Source organism: Neovison vison, chromosome 13 (genome assembly GCF_020171115.1).
Source record: "Neovison vison isolate M4711 chromosome 13, ASM_NN_V1, whole genome shotgun sequence".
Lineage (NCBI taxonomy): Eukaryota > Metazoa > Chordata > Mammalia > Carnivora > Mustelidae > Neogale > Neogale vison.
Window position 1 is genome coordinate 151884834 of NC_058103.1, and position 24957 is coordinate 151909790.

Here is a 24957-nt window from a genome sequence, read left to right on the forward strand (position 1 = left end):
CCTCACTCCCATCGGCTGTCCCGCGTCCTGAATTTCGCTGGCATTTGTCCTGCGTCCTCGTCACCGCCCCCTTGCCTTGTGTCCTTGTTTATTCCTTTGCTGTCATCCTGGTGGGGGTGGGGGTGGCGTGTGGAGCTCCATCGGCCATGTTTTTCTCGAAGTCCCTCACTCTGGGTTTACGTGGGGACAAGAGCGTGTCCCCTGTGGGTGTGAGCAGGGACTCCGGCCTCTGCGGCGGAGGGGCGGCTGGGGTGAGGGTCAGGGCTGGACTCTGGCCTCGGCTCTTGCCTGTGTTGGCAGACACGGCCCGTGGGGCTCCTGACGGGCCTGCGTCGCGGCGGCTGCTAGCGTCCGGCCTGTCGCCAGCCCCGTGGTTCCTGTTCCGCGCTGGTGCCTCTCACCACGACTTCTAAGCAGCCCGATAAGACAGGTCTGAACCAGCGTGGTAGCCGGGCAAGGAGAGCAGGCCTGGAAAAAGTCCCAGGGGCGTGTCTCCTGTCCCCCCTCCCCCTGCGAGGGGGGTCTCCCCCACAACACCCCCAGGGCCTGTTCCCAGCCGTCCCCACCCAGGGAGCGCCCAGCACCCTGCCTGCAGGACGCACACGCACACGCAGGCACACATGGGGTCTCTGTGCTCTTTGCTGGAATGTATGAGGGCCTTGGCTCGGGGCCTGGGGCGAGGGCGGGAAGATCAGGCCAGAGCCTGAGCCTGCTGGGGCCTTTGGGAGGTTGGTGGGGGGAGGAGGGAGCACGGAGAGGAAGGGCACCAAGAGGGGCCGCGTGAGGGCAAAGGCCAGAGAGAGGCAGGCCTGTGTGGAGGGTGCTTTCCCGCCCCTCCACCCTGGAGGGCCAGGAAAGGGCCAAGGAAACGGGGTCCCAGAGGGAGGCGTGGTGCCAGCCTGTCCTCCATCTCCCTGCTGGGGTTGGACGGGCTTCACCCAGTAGGGTCTGGACGAGGGAGAGCCGCATGGACTCTGGGGCCAGGCAGCGTTCCCTGGGCCTGGGGAGGCTCAGAGGCCCTCGCAGGCTGCCTGGCTTTCCCTAGCGGACCGGAGCTCCCCGGCCCCCCTGCAGACAGCTGTGGGCATGTGTCGCGTGAGGGGCCTGGCGGGGAGCCGGCCGGAGGAAGGAAGGGCTGGCGGCCGCTGCCCGTGTGACTTTCCCGGGTAGATGCTGCTATTTATACCTCTGTAGCTCGGGCTCCCTCGGGCAGCCTCGGCCTCTGGAGATGAGGTCCACCAGGGAGTGGGACGGGTGGTCCAAGGCTGCCGACTCCCCATCTGCACTTGGGCCGGAATATGGCCCTGATTTTGGTGGCGGGTCCCGCGTGGGTCCCCAGGGCTCCCGACCCCTCACACACATGTAGGATGGCTACTCCGGCCGCCCGGCCCACAGGACAAGACACACGGCAAGTTCCAGCCGGGAGACAAAGGCCAGACTGGGGCTGCTGCGGGGACCTATGGGACCCCGAGCTGGAGGAGCCCCCAGCCTGGGTCTGAGTCAGAGGGGTGGGCCAGCCCTCCTGGCCGAGTGTCTTGAACTGCAGGAAAGAAGGAGCCCCAGGGCCAGGCTGACCCTGCCCCCCATGCCCCTAGCTGACACTTTGCCCCAAAGGCCAGGCCAGTGGTCAGAACGGGCCTTTCTCAGCCGGGGCTCTGCTGCCATGGTTTCGAACTTGCACTGGGGTGAAGCATTTGAGGTCAGGCGTGTGGGGGGAGGGGAGGGGCCGGCCCTGGCGCCGCCTGGCCAGTGGGTGTGTGAGGCCGCTGGCAGCTTGAGCCAGCATCCGAGCCTGAACTCCAGGGCCTGGGGGTGACCCAGGGCAGGGGACGCTGTGCTTCGGGCCCTGCGCGTGTGTGGAGAGGCAACAGGTGTTTGAGGAGCGACCAAGAAGCTGGCCGGTAATCACTGGGGGGCAGAGGCCTGGGTCCCCTTGCTACTCATTCGCCAACACTCAGTCTGGTTTCCACCAGCACGGGTGGTCCAGGTGGTCTGGGGAGGGGTCGCCAGGGTCCTCCGCAGGGTCTAATCTCAGAGGCTGTGTTCTTGGCCGCTCCGGGTGGAGCTCGGGCCTCAGGAAACCCCACAGACTCCCACCCTACCCTAGCCCCCACAGCTCCCCTCTGAAACTTGGAACTCCGGGATCCCAGAGGCTCCCTGCCCCGGCTTCCCCATATCTTTCACCGGCCCCGCTGTCCCGTGGTCTCCTCTGTGCCTGTCAGACCCCAGTACCTGTCACCTCTGCCCTTCTGACCCTAACCAGGATCCTCTGCTTATCTGGTCCCCCGCCTGCTACCAGCCACCCTAAGCACCCCAGACTGGAAAACTGGAGGGTTTCTGCCGACCCTCCCCTGCCTGGCTGGGGTGTCCTTGCTGTCTGGGCCAGCTAGCTACCCAACCTCACATCTCACTAGCCGCTGTTGCCCTGAGGGGGGTTCGGGGACACTTCTCTGACTCCTGCAGGACAGCAGTGAGCCCTGGGCTGGGTGCTCAGCCTTAGGGACGTGGCCAGGGCAGCGGGATGGACACTGGCCCCCAGAGCCAACAGCTTTGCCCAAGGGGCCCAGGGAGAGACGCATTGGCAGAGGTGGGTCTGAGCCGGCCTGGGATAACCTCTGCGGGGCCCTTCTGCCTCCGTGCACCCTGCCTGCTGGTGTGGGTCCCCTGCCGGGGAGGGCTGAAAGAGGGTGTACAGGGCTTTCCCTGGCCCGGTGGGCTGTCATCCCCCACAGACACCCGAGACCTCAGCCCGGGGTGGGGCGGACAGGGGCGGCTGCTGTATCAGCTGCCAGCTGATGCTCTCCAGATCCCAGAGTGAGGGGGCGCCGGCCCCAGGCTGCCGGGTGGCGGCTACAGGAGCTCCGGGCAGGGCCAGGGGCCGCCTGGGCAGGAGAGTTTCTGTAGGAGGGTGTGCAGAGCAGGCAAGGGAGCAGCTCGTGCAAATGTGTGACCCTGGGGAGTGGGGCTCGTTGCTCAGCGGCCAGAGGGACTGGAGGTCAAGGGGAGGGAACGGGAGCCCCCTGAATGCTAGATTGGGGATCAGAGGGTGGGCTGCAGTGAGCAAGGAGGGTTGGTGCTCTGTGCCCTGCCCTCCCCTCAGAGGCCTCCCCTGTGGGTCTCTCAGGCTGCCCCCCTTGCCCTGTCCTTCTGTGCCCTCTCTGCAGCCGAGGGTGGGGCCTGTGCTTGGACGACTCCCCCAGCAAGGATGTCATCGACTTCCCTTCCATGCCACCCGGGGTCCTCTACGATGTGGGCCACCAGTGCCGCCTCCAGTACGGGGCCAACTCCACTTTCTGTGACAACATGGATGTGAGTGTGGGGTGCGCACAGGGCCTGCAGTGTGCGCTGGTTTGGGCTCGTCCCCTTATGGGGTGCCTGGGAGACACCACGGGCTGTGGGGTCCACTGCAGCTTGCGTGGCACAGACCCAGGTCCGACTTCTGGGTGGACCCTTTGCGGACTGTGGCTTTGGGCAAGCCCCTCACCTCCCAGGGCTGCGTTATAAAGGGCAAAACAAAAGCTCTGCTGCGTGGCCCCGGGGAAGATCGCCGGAAGTGAAGGCCATCACCCTGTAAAAGAGTACCCAGGCTTGTTGGGGGGTGTCTTTCTGGCGAGTGGGTGGGGCGGGAAGAGGTGTGGGTGGAGCTGGCATGAGTGGGTGGGGCTAGTTTTGAGTGGGCGGGGCCGGGAGAGGCATGGGTGGAGTTGGTGTGAGTGGGCAGGACTGGGAGGTGAAGTTCTGGGGTGAGTGGGTGGGGTTAATTGTGAGTGGGCGGGGCTGGAAGGGCTGTGGGTGGAGTTGTTATAAGTGGGTGGGGCTGGGAGGTGTAAGGGTGGAGCTGGTATGAGTGGGCGGGGCTGGAGATGCTCTGGGCTGCAAACCCCAGGGCTGGGCACCCCAGCACCGCATGGTTGGGGGAATATGGGAGGGGCCCACTGGGAGTCCCATCTGCAGCCCCACCCCCTTGCCACCCCCAGAGGCCCCAGGCAGGGGTGAGAGTATGGCCTGTGTTGTCCTCCTTGCAGAATGTGTGCCACACTCTGTGGTGCTCTGTGGGGACCACCTGTCACTCCAAGCTGGACTCGGCCGTGGATGGTACCCGGTGTGGGGAGAACAAGGTAGGGGTGCTGCAGCCCCCGCCGTCGTGGTGGGTGCGTGGGGAGAGGCCCGGCTCCCGTCAGGGGCTCCATCCCGTTTTACTCCCGGGGAGGGCCTGGGTGCTGGGAGACTGGGAGGGGGCCCCTGACTCCTCCATCCCGCCGGGGCGGGGATGACGGGCGGCCCCGGTGCTGCTTCCACCCCCGTCTGTCTCAGTGGTGTCTGAACCGGGACTGCGTGCCCGTCAGCTTCCGGCCCGAGGCTGTGGACGGCGGCTGGTCCGGCTGGAGCGCCTGGTCGGTCTGCTCACGGAGCTGCGGCGTGGGTGTGCAGAGTGCCGAGCGGCAGTGCACGCAACCCGTGTGAGTGTGCGGCTGGGGACACCAGGGGCGGGTAGGATGGGGCGCCCTGAGCAGATCAGCCCCAGCCTCCTGCGCTCCGGAGTGTCCCCTCAGAGGCCACGTCTAGAGTATCCAGGGCCACCTTGGGTCACTCAGAGGGCATCCTGGAGGCAGCAGAGTCCCGGTGCTGGCCACAGTGCAGAGAGGGGAGAGGCAAGGCCCAGCAGCTCAGGAACTGGCTGGAGGGAGGTTAGACCCTGGACCTTAGAGGGATCAGGGTTCAAATCCCCTGTCTACCCCTCCCCTGGGTCTCAGTTTCCAGGGAAACCGTACTCTGGGGTGACTGCAGCAGGCAGCCCCCAGCAGAGCATGAAAACCCCAACTGGTCAGTGGGAGCGGCATAGTAAGGACTCACATCACAAGTGCCTGTGGGTCTGAGACCAGAGGGGACAGCTGTGTGCCCTGGGACAAGTGACTTCATCTCTCTGGGCCTCAGTTTCCCCACCTATAAAGGGTGATCTGAAGAATCAGGAGAGGCTGAGCCAGTGGTAGTGCGAACCGAGGCGCTCCCTGGCTCCTTCGGACGAGCCCTCTCGGCGAGGCTGCCCTTCCCAGTGCGGGGACTCAGAGCCGGCCTGGTCTCGGCATCCTGGCCTGGACTGGCTTGGGGGCAGCCACCCTGGCCCAGATGAGGGTGGGGTTCAGGTGCTGTGCTTGCGGGGGCCACCAGGAAGGAGTCTGCAGACACGGGGGATCCTTGGGACCCTGGGTCTCCTGGGCCAGAGATGGGGTGCTGGCCCCTCCCCAGCTCGTCCCAGGCTCCCGACAGTGCTCTGCATGGGCAGCACTGTCCCCATTTGACAGGCGAGCAGACATGGCCCAGACAGGGCCGAAGACATGCCCAGGGGCGCACTACAGGGTGGGGGCGGAGGCAGCTTCTGGCAGCCCCGGGTCCCCCCCCCCCCCGCCATCTTGTAGGTCCTCACATGCAGGGAGAGGGTCTGGGCCAGAGCCGGGGGCGGCGGGTGTTGGAGTCCCCGGAATCCCCAGAGTCAGCCCGAGGGCTTGCTCCCGGACCCACGTACACCGTCGGCGCTCACTGTGTGCTCCCTCGGCCCCACCTGGCTCTCCCCACAGGCCCAAATACAAGGGCAAGTACTGCGTGGGCGAGCGGAAGCGCTTCCGCCTGTGCAGCCTGCAGGCCTGCCCGCCCGGCCGGCCCTCCTTCCGCCAGGTGCAGTGCAGCCGCTTCGACGGCATGCTCTACAAGGGCCAGCTGCACAAGTGGGTGCCCGTGGTCAATGACGGTGAGTCCTGCTGCCCACGGGCCACAGCAGCCCCGGGGGCCGGGTCCTGGGGGCCCGAGGTCACCCACCCCAACACGGGGCCCCGCTCCCCCGCGATCAGCCTGGCTGAGAGCCAGCCACCCCAGGGCCTCCCTGACTCCCACCTCGGTTGTCCCTCATGTGACCTCTGCTTGGGGCCCCAGTGAACCCCTGTGAGCTGCACTGCCGCCCGTCCAACGAGTACTTTGCTGAGAAGCTGCGGGACGCTGTGGTCGACGGCACCCCCTGCTACCCGGGCCGGCCCAGCCACGACCTCTGCATCAACGGCATCTGCAAGGTGTGCCTGAGCCGGAAGAGCGTTTCCCCCACCAGCTCCCAGTGGGTTCCCCGCAACCTCCCCTAAGCCGGGTTTCCTGCCGGCCCCGCCCCTCCCCAGACTGTGCTATGGGCTTCCCAGCTCTGCCATCCCATCAGCAGAGACCCCACCCCTGCCGGCGCCAAGGCCCCAGCCTCTGCACCACGGACCTTCTCACCCCCTCCCTGCCCACGGTCCACGGCCTGTACTGCGCAACCCCCGCCGGGAAGCTGGTCCCCAGCTATGGCCCTGTGCCCTTCTGCATCCGTGACCCCAGGCAGCGGGTCTCTCTGTCCTAGAAAGGCAGCCCCCTCCTGCCTCCATATCACGGGGTTCACTGAGGCCACTGCAGGGTCCTGTGGGGCTCGGGCTGGCCGAGTGCGTCAGTGTTTGCTGGCGACACGTCGTCTTCTTTCCAGGACCAGCAGTGGCCTGTCCTCCTCACCTGTGTCCCTCTCTCCCTGCTGTCCCTGCCTTGCAGCCCCTGGGGTTGGGGAGCAGCAGGGAGGTGCTCGCCCAGGGCCTTTGACATTGATCCCTGCTTCTGGGAGACTGGCGTCCACCCTGGGTGGGCGTCCCTGGGGCGCCTGTGCCCCCCCTGCTCTCTCTGTTCACAAAACGTGCCCTCTTGTGCTACATGCCCCTCAGTGTGACTTTACAGCCGGGACGGACCTCCCCGTTTCTCACTGGGGAGGCACCCTCAGGGAGGCAAAGGGTCCCGCCTGAGCCAGAGGGCACGACCGGTGGGCAGGTCTCGAGTGAGGAGGCCCCTCCTCCCCGCTCTGGCAGACCCGGCAGCTGGAGCCGGGGCCCAGGGCTGGGGACTGGCGGCCGGCGCGAGGGCCTCCCTCCCGTGTATTCCAGAACGTGGGCTGTGACTTCGAGATCGACTCCGGGGCCGTCGAGGACCGCTGTGGCGTGTGTCACGGCAACGGCTCCACCTGTCACACCGTGAGCGGGACCTTCGAGGAGTCTGAGGGCCTGGGTACGGGCTGGCGCCCCTGGTGGGGGGAGCTCCTAGGTCGGTGTCCCCTCCTTGGCCCCCGGGGTTCCCACCCAGCCCAGAGATGAGAAGCAGGGAAGCCGCCCAGGCTGGTCCTGGCAGTTGTTGGGGCGCCTTGGCCCAGATGCAGAACTGTCTTCAGAGGGCGTCCTCCTGCCTGGGGACCCCGGGTTGGCTGATTGGGGTGATTACGGGTGGCCCCAGGCCTTTCAGAGGCCTCCTCCCTTCTGGGGAGGCTTCAGAGACCCCCAGCACCACTCCCACACCCCCAGGTCTGTTTCACAGACATTGCTTGAGTGCCTACTGTGTGCTAGGTGAGGAGGGCACAGAGGCGAGGAGCCCGCGGTGCAGCGTTTAGTTTAGGCTGAGAGCACTGTGGAAGGAGGTCCTGACCGGGGGCATCCTCAGGGACTTCCTGGTGGAGGTGGCAGGTTAGCTGAATCACAAAAGGCTCAGGGGAGGTGGGAGAGGTGTTGCACTGGGACGAAAGAGCCGGAGGCGCATCTCTGTCCAGGACCGTGAGGGTCGGGGTGCTGTGGGCCCTGAGTGTGGGCCAGGACACCCAGCCGCAGCCCAGAGTCCAAGGCACGTTACCTCGTTCCTTGGGCCTCTGTCTCCCTATCTGTCAGACGGGGGTGACGGCGGTACCCGTGTCCTAGGGGGAAGCATGTGCAGTCTGTGAAAGGACAGTGAGGCTGGCAGCGAGGACAGTGTCCAGGGGAAGGGCCAGGCTGGTGGCAGGGACCACAGCCCAGTGTCCAGGATGAAGACGCGTGGGTCCCAGTGGCAGGACTTCAGGGGCCTTCGGAGGTTTGCTAGGTGACCTAGGACAGAGAGATGCCTCTGCCTTTTGTGGATCTCAGAATCATGAGCTCTTGGTGGAATCAGGAGCCTGGGGGGCCGGGAAGAGAGGGGACGACCACGCCCCTTACCCTCGGCACCGCGCCTGGCCCACAGGCTACGTGGACGTGGGGCTGATCCCGGCCGGTGCCCGTGACATCCTCATCGAGGAGGTGGCGGAGGCCGCCAACTTCCTGGCCCTGCGCAGCGAGGACCCCGAGAGGTACTTCCTGAACGGCGGCTGGGCCATCCAGTGGAACGGCGACTACCCGGTGGCCGGCACCACCTTCACGTACCTGCGCACCGGCCACTGGGAGAACCTCACGTCCCCCGGCCCCACCGACCAGCCCGTCTGGATCCAGGTGCCTGCCGGCTGGGACTCGATGGGGGAGCAGGGGCGGGGCCTGAGGGGTCCAGCCCATCCCCCGCCCTCCTCTCCCCGCCTGTCCTGCGGCGGCCGAGTGGTCGGCTCCTTGGGGATGGCTGTGCGGGTGGGTAGGGGGACGCTTGGTGCTCATGGCCCTCGCCGGCCGCCCGCAGCTGCTGTTCCAGGAGAGCAACCCCGGGGTGCGGTACGAGTACACCATCCACAGGGAGGCGGACGGCCCTGGCCCGGTCGAGCCGCCCGAGTTCTCCTGGAGCTACGGGCCCTGGACCCAGTGCACGGTCACCTGCGGCACAGGTGAGGACGGGTCGGCCGGGGTCTCCGGGCAGGGGCCGGCTTCCGCCTCCAGCTCAGTGCTGACTGGCAAGCGCCCACGGACTGGAGCGCCGGCCCCCGGACCCCCGCAGCCCCGCGTCGGGAGTGGGGCTGCTGAGAGCCGCGTCTTACGGGCCTGCCGGGATGGGGCAAGGCCGGCCCCGTGCTGATGCGGCCCCCAGAGAGGCCGCGGCCAGCTCACACTTTGCTCTCTCGGCAACCCCGACGGGCCTCCCGCCTGTGCCCCTGCCCCGTGCCAGAGACCCGACCCAAGGCCCCCGTGAGTGTGGGCCCGGGCCTCCCCCAGCTCCTGCGGCAGACGGGCTGCCGCCCCCAGGCACCCCCACTGCCCCTCCGTGTCCGGGGAGCTAGGCGTCGGGAATCCAGGACAGACAACGGAGCGTTCCCAAAAGCGCTCGTTTGATGATGATAGGATGAACACTGCCCCCCGAACCCTGCCGCAAATCTTCAAAAGCCGTTGGAAGGCTCTTGTGCCACATAAGCATCCCTAAACTTACAACCATGAAAACAAATCCACTGGACAAACTAGACGCCGGGGCCTTGCTCATGGAGTGGCAGCGGTGGTCGGGGGTGCGTGCGGAGCTGGGGGTGCGGTCCCCGGTCCTGGCTGGCTGCAGCGGCTCAGGCCCCTGGGCGTGGTCCAAGCCGGCAGGATGGCCTGGGTGCCCTTAAGGACCCAGGAGCTTCCTCCTGTCGGTGAGTCCCCCTCACACCTGAGAGATGGCTCTCTCCTGGCCTCTTGTGCTCCAGGCAGGAAGGAGGGGCCTGGGGTTAACCCTCATGGAGGACTTGTGCCCTCTTCTCCCTGGCAGGACTGTGCCCCAGACCTCCCTTGGTGCACGGGGACTACAACAGGGGCCCACGATTACCTTCAAGCAGGATTATGTTAGGGAGGGAGAGGGTAGGAGGTGGGAGGCTCAGGCTGAGAAGATCCACTCTGCTGGGCTGTGAGGGAAGCAGGAATGAAGGCAGAGCCTGCTGGAGGGGGTCCTGCTGCTGGAGACGGTGTGGGGGTGCGTGGGAAGGTGAGCGGCACGGCCGTGCAAAGACCCAGAGGCAGGTGGTGGCGGGACAGGAGCATTGACAAAGGTGGCAGGGACTGTGGGGCTGGAGAGGAATGTGTGTCTGCTGGGGGAGGAGAGGTCTGATGAGTTTCCTCGAGGCTTCCCCTGTTCTGAGCACGGACCCTGCTGGGAGGGAGGCGCTCAGGCCAGGGTTGGGTTTGCAGGACCCCATGATGTCCTCCCTCGCTGGTGGCTTCGAGGCAGGTATTACTGTTACAGACAAAGACGCTGAGGTTCAGAGAGGCCCAGGGAGCTGCCCAAGGCCTCCCAGCTCAGAAGCCAGGGGCCTGGCCACCGTCCCCAGAGCCTGCACACTCTGCTCCCCCTCCAGGGCCAGAGGTGAAGGCCAGGAGGACTTGCTCTGGGAGTGACTAGCAGAGTGGGTGTGAGCTTGTGTTGGGGTGCAGGGCAGTTCAGGTGGGGGGCACCCTCGGTGCTAAGCTGAGGCTGAGCCCCCGCGGCCCCCAGGTGTGCAGAGGCAAAGCGTGCACTGCACCGAGCGACAGGCGGGGCCCGTGGACGAAAGACACTGTGACCCCCTGAGCCGGCCCGACGACAGGCAGCAGAAGTGCAATGAGGAACCCTGCCCAGCCCGGTGAGCCGGGCCCCCACTGCCCCCTCTCCTGGGGACCCCAGCGGAGCAGAGGGAACAGGGCAAGGCCTCTCTTCCCAAGCCCTGGGGGCTGATTGCCCCCGCCCCGCCCGGCCTGCCCAGGACATCCCAGCTGTTGTGTGTTCGGGGGCTCAGATTGGGCTTGGGACTTGCCCGGCTCCCCCAGGGGTGAGAGGGGGGAGGAACACGGGGGGCTGCGCCCTGAGCCATGGGGACCCCGACGCTGACAGCCTGGGTGCCCGGCAGGTGGTGGGCTGGGGAGTGGCAGCAATGCTCCAGCTCCTGCGGCCCCGGGGGCCTCTCCCGCCGCGCTGTGCTCTGCATCCAGAGTGTGGGGCTGGACGAGCAGAGCGCCCTGGAGCCGCCCGCCTGCGCCCACCTCCCCCGGCCTCCTGCCGAGACCCCTTGCAACCGCCACGTGCCCTGTCCGGCCACCTGGGCCGTGGGGGACTGGTCTCAGGTGAGCATCAGCACGGGAGGGCCCGGCCCCAGCTCCGCCATCGGGCTTGGGCTATGGGCAGGTGGAGGCCGTCTTCAGGGGGCCCTGACCTCGAGGCCCCACGGCGGGAGGGAGGGAGGTGGGGGCATTCCCCGGCTGGCCCGTGTCCCCATAGTCCCGGGGACAAGGGTGACCCGGCAACCCGCTGCCACCACCGGGCATGGTCTCGAGTTGGACGGGGCCAGAGAGAGCAGGCAGAGACCTCTCGTCTGATCTCGAGCAGGGGCAGGTACCCCACTGGGCCCCAGCTTCCCCTTGGTCTGTGCCCCTCAGCCTGGTTTCCTCTGCAGTGCTCGGCGACGTGTGGGGAGGCCACTCAGCACCGAAGTGTCTTCTGTACCAACAACACCGGCGTCCCCTGCGATGAGGCCCAGCGGCCAGCTACGGGGGCCCCCTGCTCCCTGCCGCCCTGTCCTCGAGGCCCGGACCCCGAAGGCTCGGGCAGCGGCTCCCCCAGCCACGAGTTCTTCAATGAGATCGACTTCTTCCCCCACCGCCTGGCCTCACGCCCTCTGCTCCCCTCACCCTTTGAGCCGGCTAGCATGGGCAACGCCATCGAGGAGGACCCGGAGCCGGGCCTGCCGGGGCCCGTGTTTGTGGACGATTTCTACTACGACTACAACTTCATTAACTTCCACGAGGACCTGTCCTATGGGCCCTTCAACGAGCCAGACCCAGACCCGGCAGGGGCAGGGGACTGGACACCCCCACCCCTGAACAGTCCTGCCGAGTCCCCCACAGGCACCCCCCTGCCGGTCTCCGAGCCTCCTGGGACCGCAAAGGAGGGCCCACTGGGAGACGGGACCCCTGCCCCTTGGCCCAGCCAGGCTGGCCGCGCTCTGGCCCCACCCTCGGAGCAGGCCCCTGGGAACCCCCTGGTCAATTTCTTACCCGAGGAGGACACCCCCACCGGGGCCCCAGACTTGGGGTTCCCTAGCTGGCCCTGGATCCCCGCTTCAGTCGGTGGCATGGAGACACCTGCTGCTCCTGGGGGCCAAAACAGGCTCCCTGGAGGGGAAGACGGGCAGAGCCAGCCGAGCCCCCCACGCTGGCAGGGGGCCAACAAGCTCTCTGAGGACGAGGAGGAAGACTTAGACGCCCGAACAACCAGCCTGCCCCAAGGGCCCCGCCCCACGTCTCCCCCTTTGCCCTCCTTCAGCACCAGCCGTGCTTCCCCCAGTCCTGACACAGGAGATCCGGGGACGGTGGGGACCGTGGCCTGGGAACCAGTTCTGGGTGGTGGCCAAGGCCCTGTGGACACCGAGCTGGGGCCCCCCATCGGGGGAGCTCCTTCCCCTCCTGCCCCAGCCACTCTGCCAGCCACCTGGGGCAGGGCCGGCCCCCTGGAACCGGGCACTCCCACCCCTTCAGCCCCGTGGGACCTGCAGACCGCGGCTGTGCCAGGAACCTTCCTTCCGATGCCCACCCCTGGCCTCGAGCACCCATTTTGGGAGCTGGCCCCAGGACCTGGCTCTGAGGCGCCCCCGAGCCCCGTGCTGCTGCCTGCACCGGCTCAGGACAGTTCAGCCAACAGCAGCAGAGTCCCCGAGGCCGAGCCCCTGGACCCCAGCCTGGCCGAGGACGGGCCACCAGCTGGGAATGCCAGCTGGGAGGTGGGAAACTGGAGCGAGGTAAGGCGCTGGGGTCGAGTAGGCCCTGCTGACCGTGCACTCGTCGGGAAACGGGCCCTGCCTCCCAGACGTGTGGGGATGCCGGGACGGTTGCCCGTGGCCCCACATCATCCTGTTGCCCTCCGTGTGCCCCCGGGGGCAGTCGGTCCTGTCAGCCTCAGGTTCCCATGTGAGCAGTAAGGGGGGGCGAGGGGCCCATCTGCCAGTCTCGGGGTCTCCCGAGGTCTGTGCCGGAGCAGACGGGGCCACAGTGCAGGGAAGGCGGAGTCGCACGCGGAGCGCGGCAGCCGGGACCCCGACCCTCAGACTCTAGCTTGCTTGCGCCCGGTGCTGCCCGGCACAGCTGTGCTGGTATGGAAGCCCTTCTGGGGTCCCCCAGGCCCAGTGGCCTCCCCGGGAGCAGTGGAGCTCAGCCCAGCTTCTCCAGGGGCCGCTCAGGCTCTCGTCACTGGGAGCCCCCTTGGGGCCCCACCCTGCTCGGTCAGGGGCCACGAGGTCTGACCTTGACGGACAGAGGCTGAAGGGCGCCCGCACATCATCCCTATGGAAGTTGTGTCCAGACGCCTCATTTTGGGGTGGGGAGGGACAGGCAGGGACTCCATGAGGGATCCAGACTCCCTTCCTAGGGGATTTTGGGGAGCAGTGAACCTGGTCGTGACCGCAAGGCCCCCTCCTGTGTCCCCGTGAGTGGGGACAGTTGCGTCTCCTTGGAGGCGGGCGGAAGAGCTCATTCTGCAGATGGGGAAGGCGAGGCACTGGCTCCCCTGCCCCCCGATGGGGGGCCCCGGCTGGGGGGGGGGGCACGGGGTGGTGCCCTCCCTCACGCCTGGGCCCCGGCCCCGGTCCCTAGTGCTCCACCACCTGTGGCCTGGGTGCCGTCTGGAGGTCCGTGCGCTGTAGCTCCGGCCGTGAGGACGACTGCCCTCCCGCTGGCCGGCCCCAGCCCGCCCGCCGCTGCCACCTGAGGCCCTGTGCCGCCTGGCGCACGGGGAACTGGAGTAAGGTGTGTGGGCCCCGGGCCTGTGCAGGCTGCGGCAGGGGGGCTCTGTGCCTCCGTCCTGGGGCTCGTCCGGCTGCCTCCTCCCCTTTCCCCGGGTTGCTGGGACCGGCTGTGAGCCCGTTACTGCCGGCTGCCCTCTCCCTCGGGGTTGCATTGACCCCGCCGCGCCCTTGTTCGTCCCCGTCCACCCGTGCCCTGGGCGGCTGCCCTGGCTCCTGGCCAGCTCTCTCGGGGTTGGGGCACGGGGTCCGCTCACCCCACACCCCGGCCTGCAGTGCTCCCGCAGCTGTGGCGGGGGGTCCTCCGTGCGGGACGTGCAGTGTGTGGACATGCGGGACCTGCGGCCGCTGCGGCCCTTCCACTGCCAGCCGGGGCCGGCCATGCCGCCGGTGCGCCGTGCCTGTGGGCTGCAGCCCTGCCTCAGCTGGTACACCTCGTCCTGGAGGGAGGTGAGGCCGGGAGAGCCCGGGGCGGGGCGGGGGGGGCCTCAGACTCTGGCCGCACCCCAGCCCTCTCCCTGCCTGTCCCTTCCAGTGCTCGGAGGCCTGTGGCGGCGGCGAGCAGCAGCGTCTGGTGACCTGCCCAGAGCCGGGCCTCTGTGAGGAGACGCTGAGACCCAACAGCACGCGGGCCTGCAACACGCACCCCTGCACGCAGTGGGTGGTGGGCCCCTGGGGCCAGGTGAGGCAGCCCGCGGGCGAGGTTAGGGTCCCGCAGCCCAGGCCTCCCTCTCTCAGGAAGGAATCGCCCCGTGCTGTGCACCAGGCTCTCTGGTCACCCCACACGGTGGTGGCAGCCAGGCCAGGGCCCCACTGTGCCGACGAAAGGAAACGGGCAGGTGCTAGGATGGGGTGCAGGGGTGAGGCCCGCAGGGCTCAGTGCTTGGAAGCCTGACGGGATGGAGGGCCCTGGTGGAGGCACTTGCCACCCCCTCCTCTTGGCTGCCCATGGCTGTGGCCGGCCCTGCCGCCCTGTATCAGGGTTTGCCCCCCCCCACCCTCCGGGGGCTCCTGGGCCCCTCCCCGGCCCTGCAGGGCTCTGAGGGGGCGGGGCGACGGGGTGGGAGGCGGCGGGTGCAGGGACTCGCACAGGGAAGGTACTGGCAGTGCCCCAGGGGTGCCCTGCCCCCCCAGGTCCCAGCCTGGCCCAGGGGGACCCTCACCGCCCCCCCCCCCCCCCCCGCGCAGTGCTCGGCGGCCTGTGGCGACGGAGTGCAGCGGCGTCTGGTCCGGTGCGTCAATACCCAGACGGGGCTGCCCGAGGAAGACAGCGAGCGGTGCGGCCACGAGGCCTGGCCCGAGAGCTCCCGGCCCTGCGGCGCCCAGGACTGCGAGCTCACTGAGGCACCCCGTGAGTCAGCGGCGCCGTGCGCGGGGTCGGGGTGGGGAGGACCAGGAGACGGGATCCTCAGTGGCCCACAGAGGACTGTGAGGCTGCGGGCCAGAGCTAAGGGGCCCCAGCCTCGTGGGCGCCCCGCGAGCACCTCTCTCTAGGGAAGGAAGGGGGGAGGCAGCAGACACGGCCCCCAAGCCGCCGTGTGACCTCCAGCACGCTCCCTTTCCCCCTGGTGTCCATGGCCCACTGAGTGAGGCCGGGCGTGGGTGAGCCGCCGGCCCCATTCTGGCCGGGGAGGGGTGCCCAGAGCATGCACTGCGGCCGCAGAAGATGGTCTCCCTGCCAGGGTCTGGCTGGCCGCCGGCGGCTGGCTCCTCCCTGGCCAGCTACAGCCTCCTGGAAGAAGGGCCCAAGCCAGAGGTGGCCAGGGACCTGGCAGCCCAGCCTCCCCAGCGCTGGACTTGCCCTGGACTCACACCCAGGCCCCCTCCCAGCTCTGTGGCCTTGGGCTCCACTTCCTGGGCAGCCCCCGGCCTGGGCAAGGTGGGGAGAGCAGAAATCAGGTGCTGGGGAAGGGCCCAGGAGCTGCTCGGGGAAGGTGGTGCCGGGGAAGACTGTCCGTGTGGGCAGCCGCCATGAGGTCAGGAAGAGGGCTCAGGGCCCCTCTGTCAGTGCGGGGACCCTGGCAGCTTCTCTGCCTCTCAGCCGCTGCCCCCCGCCCTGAGGACAGTCTGCGGCCGTCAGGGTGGCCGTCAGAGCCTCAGGGACTTGCCCTCACCTGCCGTCTTGATGCCACGGGCTCCTGGTGGCCCTGGTCCAGGCCCAGAGGAGAGGCGGCCTTGCCACGCTGCCCAGGGCTCCTCCCATCCCAGGGCCTAGACCTGCAGCGGTGCCGCTTGCCCTGCCCCGACGCCGGCCCCTGTGGGACTTGCCAGCAGCGGCTATAGCACCTGCCTCCACATCGGGGCCGCCCACGGCTCCTTGCCGCCCTTCACACTGGGCTCCGGGCCACGGGAGCTTGGGGGGCTGGGCTGTCTGCTGGGAACTGAGGCCAGGGGTCCGGTGGACTGCAGGCAGGGGGCTGGGGGGCTGGTTAGGTGGCTGAACCGCCAGGTGTCCCCCATGAGGCATTCAGGGCGGAGGCTGGTGTGGGGAGGGCACTGGGACGCCAGGATCCTGGAGCCCCAGGATGTTTGGATGGTTTGGGAGATGTGTGGCAAGACATTAAGAAAGCTTGGAAACCCCAGGGTGTGTGGTCACCATGGTGAGCGCTGACCTAGCGTGACCCATTGTGGGGAGGAGGGTCGCTGGCAGAGGAGGGAACTCTCCCCCTGCCCCCCGAGGTTAAGCTTGCGTGAGGTCACACCGTGATATCAGGACGCAGATCTGCAGCCAACAGCTGCTACCTCCTGCCCTCTGCCGGGCCCGCGGCTGTGCACGGCCTTTCCTTCTCTCCTCCCCCGGGACGTCCGCGGGCGTGAGCTGGGCAGCTGGGGGCCGTCCGCGGCAGCGGGAGCAAGGCCAGGAGGCTGGAAGCGAAGTGCTTCCCCAAATAGCTCCGATACGCGCGGGGCGGGAGGGCAGCCAACTGCAGCCTTCCTCCGTCCCTGCTCCGGAGGCCCGGGTTGTGCGGGGAGAGCCCGGGCCCACCCGCTCTCCCTGGGCCTCGCCCAGAAGCTGAGGCTGAGGCTGAGGCCGACCTGGGGGGCTGCAGGGGGTCAGGAGGGATGGAGAGGGGCGGCAGGCTGGAATTGGTCAAGGTGGTCGAGGTGGGGGTCCCAGGGCCTTTCCTCTGGAAAGCGGGGTGTAGCCGGGCCAGTTCCCCAGAGACCTGCGGGGACAGGCAGGACAAGGCCAGCGACAGTTGGAGCCCAGAGACCCTGGGAGTGGCGGGCGGCCCACCGCGGCGTCCAGGCTCCATCTTGAGGGGCCTCCCCGCCCTGCCTCCTGCCCCGTCCCCGCAGGCTGCGAGCGGGACCGTCTGTCCTTCGGCTTCTGCGAGACCCTGCGCCTGCTGGGCCGATGCCAGCTGCCCGCCATCCGCACCCAGTGCTGCCGCTCCTGCCCCACTCCGGGCCACGGAGCCCCCTCCCGCGGCCATCAGCGCGTTGCCCGCCGCTGACCAGCCCCGTCCGGGCCGCACGGATCCACTGACCCCTCACCAAGACGTACGGACCTCACGCCCCAGCGGGGGCTGCACCCGAAGGTGCTAACCCGGCCTGCTGGAGGCGGGCTGGGGACCCCTCCCCCAAGAAAAAGTATTTTTTTAAGTTTGCATAACCTTTATTGTTATTATACATAAACGAGCACCCAGTTCTGACCTGCCACGTGGTTTCCTCTCGCATCGGGAGATTTCAGGGCCCGTCTCCTGCTCTCCGTCCTCCTCACATGACCCCGAGGTGTATGGTGGCTCCATGGGTTGTGGGGAGCAGTGGTCCTGGCCACGCTCGTTCTGTGCCCCCAGCTCAGGCCCCAGCCCTTCCCCTGCGTCCCCACCCCAGGGCCTCAGAGACACTGCTCACGGCGACCGGTTCACGGCCCACCTCGGGCAGTAGGGACCGCCCCCGGGGACGGCCTTGAGGGCTCTGGACCCTCACGTTAACTCACCTGCACCAAAGGGAGGGGGCGGCAGCTCTGTGGAGCCTAGTGACCTCCCAGGGGTGACAGGGCTGCCGGCAGGAGCAGATGGGCGGCCATTTGTCCCTTTCTGCCATGGGCCTCGTGTTCAGAGATGGCTGGGCAGGTTGTAGCTGGTTCTGTCCCCCCTCCAGACCTCCACCCACGGAGCCGGGCCCCTGAGTGCGGCAGCAGGGGGCGGAGGTGCTACAAGGGGCTTTTGGGCTTCAGTCCTGCCCTGCCAGACCCAGCCGCTCCTCTGAAGTGGCCGTGTCGTTTGGAGCCTGCTCCCCAGTCCTGCTCCTGGGGCCTGGAATGCCCCTTCTCCAAATGGGGGACAGCGAAGTTCAGGGAGGTCCAGGCCCCCAGATGCCTGCAGGGGACACATCCTGTGACGTGCATGGTGGTTTCTGAGCTGTGTGTGGTGGGGTGAGGGCCACGTGGCCCTTTATGGCTGGCTGGGGTAGGAGGGCGCCGTGGAAAATCACTCCCCAGGGACCGAGAGCAAGAGACCCAGCAGCCGGTAAAGCCAGCGGCAAGTGCCAGCCGGTCCCTCCGAGGAAGGGACGGAGGGCAGAGCCAGTCTCCGGCTTCCCACTCTCCGCTCACACACAAGAGCCCTTCCAGGAACACGCCCCACGGGGCCCAAGAAGCTCCCAGCTCGGTGTGGGTCTGGCCAGGCCCTCCTGGAAGCTCCCTCCCGCTAGCTGCTGTCCCTGCAGGCCCCAGGGTGGCTGCATGCAGGGACAGGTGGGCTGAAGTCACTCCGGAAAGCAAGTCTCCCAGGCCCGTGAGAGCCCCAGCATCACTGCGCAGTTGGGGAGGAAGGGGTACCAGACTTCCTTCCTGTGTTTGCGACAGCTCCGCAGCCCCAGGAGGCCCTGGGGACCCATAACCTGTAACGGCCTCCCGGGGCCGGTGCGGTGCATGGCGGCAACCCTTCCGAGGTCGGGCCCTGCCTCTGGGCTCCTGCCCCACGCCGAGCATGGGGGTCCCTGTCCCAGTGCTGTGGCCTCAGGTGCCCCTGGCCTAGCTGAGTCTGTCCCCGGAGGAGACAGCTCAGCCCATCCTTATCCGCTCGCTCTGGAAATCCCCCCGGCGCCCCTCCCCCACACTGTGGAAACACATTTGGTCTTAATCATGCTTGCATGTGTTCCCGACGGTGGGGGCGGCGGGGGATGGCGTCCCCCGAAGCAGCTGGGCCGGAGCGGTCAGCCCAGACAGGAGGCAAACAGCCTGTGACTCAGGCGGGCACGACGCAGCTGTGGCAGGGCCTGGGGCTGCTCCGGCTCCTGACGGAAGCCCGGGACCCCGAAGCGCTCCCCTCGGTGCCCCCAGTTCCCCTGCGGCTTGACCGCGGCTCCCAGGGCAGCATGGCCGACCAAGACCCCCGACCCACGCACCCCGGGGCAGACCAAGAGTGTGGACCTAGAAACCCCAGCTGCAGGTCAGAGTCGCCTCCGCCCAGCCAAGTCCTGGCCCCTCCGAGCCCCATCACGAGGGACTGCATCTGCATCTCAAGCCAGAACGTCACACAAATTAGTAGTTTATTTGGGTTTTTAGTACGACTGCTCCAAAGTTCAGCTCAAAGAAGCCGCAGGGACACCGAGGGAGGTCACCTGCCCCTGCCCCCCACGCAGCCCCAGAAGCAGCCGCCGGCCTCCCCCGTCCCCCCGGTCGGGGCTGCCCCAGGCGGGCCCAGCTGCCCCGGGCACGTGCGGGAAGACGGCCCCGCACAAAGCCAGGGAGGGGTCTGTGCCTGCGCTGGCGATCGGCCCGGAATACCTCCTATGTGGACATGACGGGCAGGAAAGCCGACTCGGTCCAGCCCTGGGCGCCCTGGGGGCTGTGGGAGGGCGGGGCGCGTAGGGACGCGCTCCCTGGAGGAGCCGCCACACAGCAGCGAGGGGTCGTGCCGGCCACGGGGGGCGCAACCCCGGCGGCTCTGTTCCTCTCTCTCTCTCTCTCACACACACACACGCGCGCACGTGCACACGGAGCTATTCACAAAGGAGAACACGTTACATAAAATAGGTGTACGTAATCTAGAAAAACCTTGATAAAAATAGTTATAAAAATATAAACTGTAGTGAAAAATATACAAAAGTATCAACAGATGTTCGGCCTGTGAAATACCCAAGCAGTCCCCGTGCACGCCAGCCGCTGCCCTGCGCTGTGGGCAGTGGAGACGCGGGCACACGACCTGCCACTCTCCACCCCGCCCCCCGTCCGGGCCAGGCCGAGCGCCCCCCACCCCGCCGGACGCCCAGGGACGGGGTGGCCCCGGCAAAGCGTCCCCCACCTGCCCCCACGACAGCTCTCACGGCCACGCCCCGGCGACTCTAGCCCTGCCCTGCCGGCCGCGCCCGAAACCACAGCTCCAGCCGCACACAGGCACCTGTGCCCACCTCCGGTGCTTCGAAGAGGGGCCCTTCTGGGGCAGAACAGACACAAGCAAGTCCGAAAGGCAGCATCTTCCCCCAGGATACGGCCTTTCGGGGAAGTCAGCTTGGAAACCAGAGGCCAACCCTGCGGGGCCTCCTCGCTGCTGTGCCCCGCTGGTCAGCTGCCCGGGGCTGCGGCGGGCACAGTCTGCAGATGGCAGTGAGGCCACGGCCCGAGTCAAGCTCCAGCAGCTACCCCCAGCCCCTGCCCCGGAGCGCCGGTGCAGCAGGATCAGGGACGGTCCGCCGACCGATAAAGCAAGAACCGCCTTCCTGGGTAAGGCCTCTCTGCGGAGCCTCAGAAAGACGGCGCCCCCAGTCTGCAGGATGGCGAGGGCAGCCCGACCTGCTGGAGGCAGTGGGGACCCCGAAGCCAGGACCACACAGGCCCCAGGGAGGGGCGAGGCTGCCTGCAAGGACGCGCGTGCCTCTGGGCAGCACGGCAGGGGACCGCTCCCCCAAGCTGTGCCCCAAGCGATGGCCCTGGCCCAGAGGGTGGAGACCCCCAGCACCGGCGGGCAGTGTCACCCCCCGCCACACGCTGCCCTGTAGGGCATCCCCAGAAGCTTCCTGTGTCCCCTCCGGCAGGGCACGCCCCAGCAGTGGGCCTGCTGTGCAGAGCGGACGGTCTCCGCACACGGTGACTCCGCGGGTCACTCCGCAGACGGGAGGTCTCCCCCAGAGTCGCCCGGAGCCGAGCTGCGCAGAATGCGGGGTGGGACGGCCCAGCCACCCGCCGCGGCTGATGGGGCCAGGGGAGCGTGGGGCGTCCGGAGGGCCGCGGGGCACCGCGGGCAGCTCGCCCAGCACGGAAAGCGGCCGGCTTCCACAGGCCGCTTCTGAACGTGGATGTGCTTGCGCCGCTCACCTCACGGCCCCCGAAGCAGCTGGGCTTCGACCTGGGCTGGGGTGGGGTGGGGGGAGACGCGCAGCGCAGCGGGCCCGTGCAAGGGGGCCACCCGGGAGACGGCCCACGGCAGGTTCCCGGGGTGCGAGCCGTGCACCAAGCACAGACGGTGCTGTCAACGGGCTCTGGAAAGCGGCCAGCGGCTCCCCCAGGGCACACCGGGCAGTGCCCGCCCCACACGGGAAGGCTGGACGCAGAACAGACCCGCCCGCGAGTAAGAAAGGGCAGCGTGGCCGCAGACGTCCGCCCAGCAGACTTCTGGAGGCCACGGGCACCGCCTTCCACTTCCCGACGAGCAGAGACCCCCGCCGGGACCCTCTGGCACACTTTGGTTGTGAAGGCAAGAGCAGCGTCCTGGGGTGGGGAGCGCTCAGGTGTCCTCCTCCTCGTCACTGACCAGCTCGCCCTTGTCGGGGCTGGCGTCCCGCTCTCGCAGGAAGTCCTCGCGGATGGCCTCCAGCTCCGTGAGCTCGAGCCGCACCTTCTCCAAGTGGTAGGAGCGCCGGTTCCGGATCTGGCGCAGGGGGAACGGGTTCAGATCCCCGAAGGAGATGCTGATCAGCTTCCTGGAAGGACACAGCACGGGGACAGAGGTCAGCAGGGCGGGACACGGGTCGGGAACAGAGGTCAGCAGGGCACGACACGGGATGCGGAGAGAGGTCGTCAGGGCAGGACACGGGATGGGGACAGAGGTCAGCAGGGCAGGACACGGGATGGGGACAGAGGTCAGCAGGGCAGGACACGGGATGGGGACAGAGGTCAGCAGGGCACGACACGGGATGCGGAGAGAGGTCGTCAGGGCAGGACACGGGATGGGGACAGAGGTCAGCAGGGCAGGACACGGGATGGGGACAGAGGTCAGCAGGGCAGGACACGGGATGGGGACAGAGGTCAGCAGGGCGGGACACGGGATGGGGACAGAGGTCAGCAGGGCGGGACACGGGATGGGGAGAGAGGTCAGCAGGGCAGGACACGGGATGCGGAGAGAGGTCAGCAGGGCGGGACACGGGATGGGGAGAGAGGTCAGCAGGGCGGGACACGGGTCGGGAACAGAGGTCAGCAGGGCAGGACACGGGATGCGGAGAGAGGTCAGCAGGGCGGGACACGGGATGGGGAGAGAGGTCAGCAGGGCGGGACACGGGTCGGGAACAGAGGTCAGCAGGGCAGACACGGGATGGGGAGAGAGGTCAGCAGGGCAGGACACGGGTCGGGAACAGAGGTCAGCAGGGCTGGACACGGGATGGGGACAGAAGTCAGCAGGTCAGGACACAGGTTGGGAACAGAGGTCAGCAGGGCAGGACACGGGATGCGGAGAGAGGTCAGCAGGGCGGGACACGGGATGGGGAGAGAGGTCAGCAGGGCAGGACACGGGTCGGGAACAGAGGTCAGCAGGGCAGAGCACGGGATGGGGAGAGAGGTCAGCAGGGCAGAGCATGGGACAGAGACAGAGGCCAGCAGGACAAGACACGGGACGGGCCCTGGGGCATCTGTGTCACCTAGAGGCCAGCCCTTCATGCACAGAGGTTACGGGGCTGGCCCTGAGCCCCCGCCTGGGTGGAGGTCCATGCTGGCTGTGTCACAGGGCGGGTAAGGGTCCTTCCCTTTCTGGCTTCTGACTCCCTGTCTGCTGGGGGCCTGTAATGCCACCTCCCGGGGCGTGGGGTTATGAGTGCAGCCACCGGCGGCATGGGACCGTGTCCGGCACGGGCTGGGTGGCTGAGGGCCGGCGTGCCTGAGCGGGGCCAGCAGGAGGCTGGTTTGGGCTTTCCTGGGACGGCCCGGGGATACTCGGACTGCGCCAGCGCCGACCAGGGCTCGGACACGGTCCGCACACAGGCGGGCTGTCGACGGGCTTCACGGCACCCACAGGTCAGGCAGCAATCCCGCTAATGTGCCCCTGGCCGCCGGCCTGAGGGTTAACAGAAACAGAACGGAGCCCCCGGCTAGGGCTCCAGCAGGAAATGGGGCGGCCGCGGCCGCGCGCAGGCGAAGACAAAAGCCAGTCCCCCCGGCAGAGCTGCCCGCGCTCCAGCCCCAGCCTCGGAGCTGAGGCGTGACGGCAGCCGGCGGGCTCTCCGACGCCCACAGCTCAGAGAGCCTGGCGCCAAACAGCTCCCGCAGGAGGTGCCAGGTCAGAGAGCCCCGAAGGCCAAGTTCCCGCAGTGTTCGCGAATACAGGCGTGCGGGACGACGGAGCCGGCCTGAGGGGAGCAGGGCTGTAAGAGGCGTCTCTGGCGACAGACGTGCCAGCCAAGACCGGGGACCCGGGGCCCAAGCGATCAGACCCTCCTGACGCTCCACACCTCTGAGACCGGGCGCCCAGCCTCCCCCTGAGACGGGGCATCCAACCCCCGCTTTGCCACAGAAGGCAAACCCAGAAAGCACCAAAGTCTTTGGTCGGCCTGTGCTGCTGCGGCTGTCAGCCCCGCGGACACAGCAGGACGCTGCCCTGCAGGCCCGGCCAGGAGACCGCAGGTGTCCCGTGGTCAGTCGAGGCTGAATCCCCCAGAAGCCCCGATGTGAGACTGGTCTAACCCCATTAGCCCGACAGCCCGGAAGCCTGTCCCTTGTTCCCCAGGGAACCGCTCGGGTTTGCGGAACTGTGGGTCTGGGGTCTGGCTGCCACTGCGTCTGCGAATCTGAGTCCCGTGGGCCCTGACTTCCCGAAGCCAGCGGCTTCCACTGACAAGGAGGCACTGCCACCGAGGCCGGGGGGAGCTGGCGGCCTCACCGCCTGCACCCAGGTCATTCTCAACCCTGACCTCCCTGAATCTCCCGGAGGTTCACCCTGGACTTGGTGTCAGTGGCCGTCACCCTCCGGCCGCACACGGCAAAGCTGAGGTCACTGCTGCACGCAAGTCGGCACGCCCGAAGATACCCTCAGAACCTGCTTCCCGAGCGGGAGGCCCTACCAACGGCAACGGCTTCTGGAGTCAGGGGCGGCTTCCACCAGCCCCCATCTGCTCCCAGGGTCCCTTCCCCACACTGGGGCCCGGGGCTCTGGGGCCTGGAAGCTGTCCCGCTGTGTCTCATGGGCTGGCCAAGGAGGGGGTGCCTACCAGCTTCCCGGGGGCTCTGGGGGGGGGGGTCTGAAGCCTGTTGTGACACGTCCGTGGACAGAGGAGGCCATGTGGGGAATCGTGACCAGCATTTTGTTAACAGGGAATAAAACTCTCAGAATCTGACACAGACCTTTAGCAAGAACCAGAAACATTTCAACAAACTGTTTCATTTCTACACACTCTGGAATGGGCATCCCAGGTCCTCAGACAAAGCACCCGTCTTGGGAGCGACAGTCCCCAGAGACTGAAAGGAGGGCGCCCGGGGGGCTCTGTCGGCGGGGCGCCTGCCTTCGGCTCAGGTCATGACCCCAGAGTCCTGGGATCGAGGCTCGCATTGGGCTTCCTGCTCGGTGGGGAGCCTGCTTCTCCCTCTGCTTGCTCTCTCTCGTGCTCTTTTCTCAGATAAATAAAATCTTAAAGAAAGAGTCTGAAATCACAAGCCGCAGATGCTTCTCAGCGCTAGGACCTGTGGCTCTCACCGGGCTGCATGAGCCGGACGCGGCAGTGCACACGTGGGTGGGGACGGTGGCTCACGCCGGGCCCTGTCCAGCAGAGGACTGTGACCCATCCCCGGTGGCCCAGAGCCACACTGTCCTCCCCGGCCTGCCCAGCGGCAGGTCTGTGGGAGCCCCCGTGGGAGCCCTGGAGAGGTGGCCAGAGCAGCCACCAGCTGTGGTCGGGGCACACGCAGGACAATCGCCCCCAATGGGTGATACCGTGTGGCAGGGGGACAGGGGAGGGAGGGGGAGACGCCCCCGACACAGTTGCCAGAAGTCGCAGGGTCCTTCCGGGTCCCCGTCCTCTCCCACCCTCCAGGTCACGCCTCGTCCATCTCTGGGGGCACCTCCAGCCTCACCCCAGGCCACCCGGACGCCCCGGCCTCCCCTCCCCCCGCTGCCAGTTCTCTTCTTGTCTTTCCAACACCCCAGGGACAAAGCCTGGTCCCGCTCTGCGGCCTCCTGGCCATGCTGGCCTGCCCGGACCAAGCCACTCACACGGCCCCAGACACGCGGCCTCTCACGTCCCTGCCGCTGCCCCTGCTCCCCGGACCCAGGACACCCTGTCCTAGGTGTCCCTGCCCAGCCCTGCTCACCCCGCCTTGCCCCCCGCCCGGCTCTGTCCTGGGCCTGGGCTTCCCTCCA

General features: G+C 67.8%; 2 protein-coding genes across 8 annotated transcripts in view; one reads left to right on the forward strand and one right to left on the reverse strand.

Annotated features, from left to right (window-relative positions):
- ADAMTS7 (ADAM metallopeptidase with thrombospondin type 1 motif 7) overlaps positions 1-17111 on the forward strand; it is a 39410-nt gene extending 22299 nt beyond the window's left edge. Inside the window, exons 9-24 of the mRNA XM_044232434.1 lie at positions 3165-3309; positions 4026-4118; positions 4315-4460; positions 5577-5746; positions 5929-6062; positions 6945-7065; positions 8041-8285; positions 8464-8605; positions 10177-10303; positions 10568-10781; positions 11111-12451; positions 13302-13454; positions 13727-13900; positions 13986-14132; positions 14639-14801; positions 16751-17111. Of these exons, the coding sequence (XP_044088369.1) occupies positions 3165-3309; positions 4026-4118; positions 4315-4460; positions 5577-5746; positions 5929-6062; positions 6945-7065; positions 8041-8285; positions 8464-8605; positions 10177-10303; positions 10568-10781; positions 11111-12451; positions 13302-13454; positions 13727-13900; positions 13986-14132; positions 14639-14801; positions 16751-16908 (3673 nt within the window). The 3' untranslated portion in view covers positions 16909-17111. The remainder of the gene's footprint in view (positions 1-3164; positions 3310-4025; positions 4119-4314; positions 4461-5576; positions 5747-5928; positions 6063-6944; positions 7066-8040; positions 8286-8463; positions 8606-10176; positions 10304-10567; positions 10782-11110; positions 12452-13301; positions 13455-13726; positions 13901-13985; positions 14133-14638; positions 14802-16750) is intronic.
- A 2581-nt stretch (positions 17112-19692) lies between these two features.
- The window catches only part of TBC1D2B (TBC1 domain family member 2B), a 58609-nt gene continuing 53344 nt past the window's right edge, over positions 19693-24957 (reverse strand). For all 7 annotated transcript variants that reach the window (XM_044230155.1, XM_044230151.1, XM_044230153.1 and 4 more), the window contains one exon: positions 19693-21319. In XM_044230155.1, the coding sequence (XP_044086090.1) occupies positions 21124-21319 (196 nt within the window). In that variant the 3' untranslated portion in view covers positions 19693-21123. The remainder of the gene's footprint in view (positions 21320-24957) is intronic.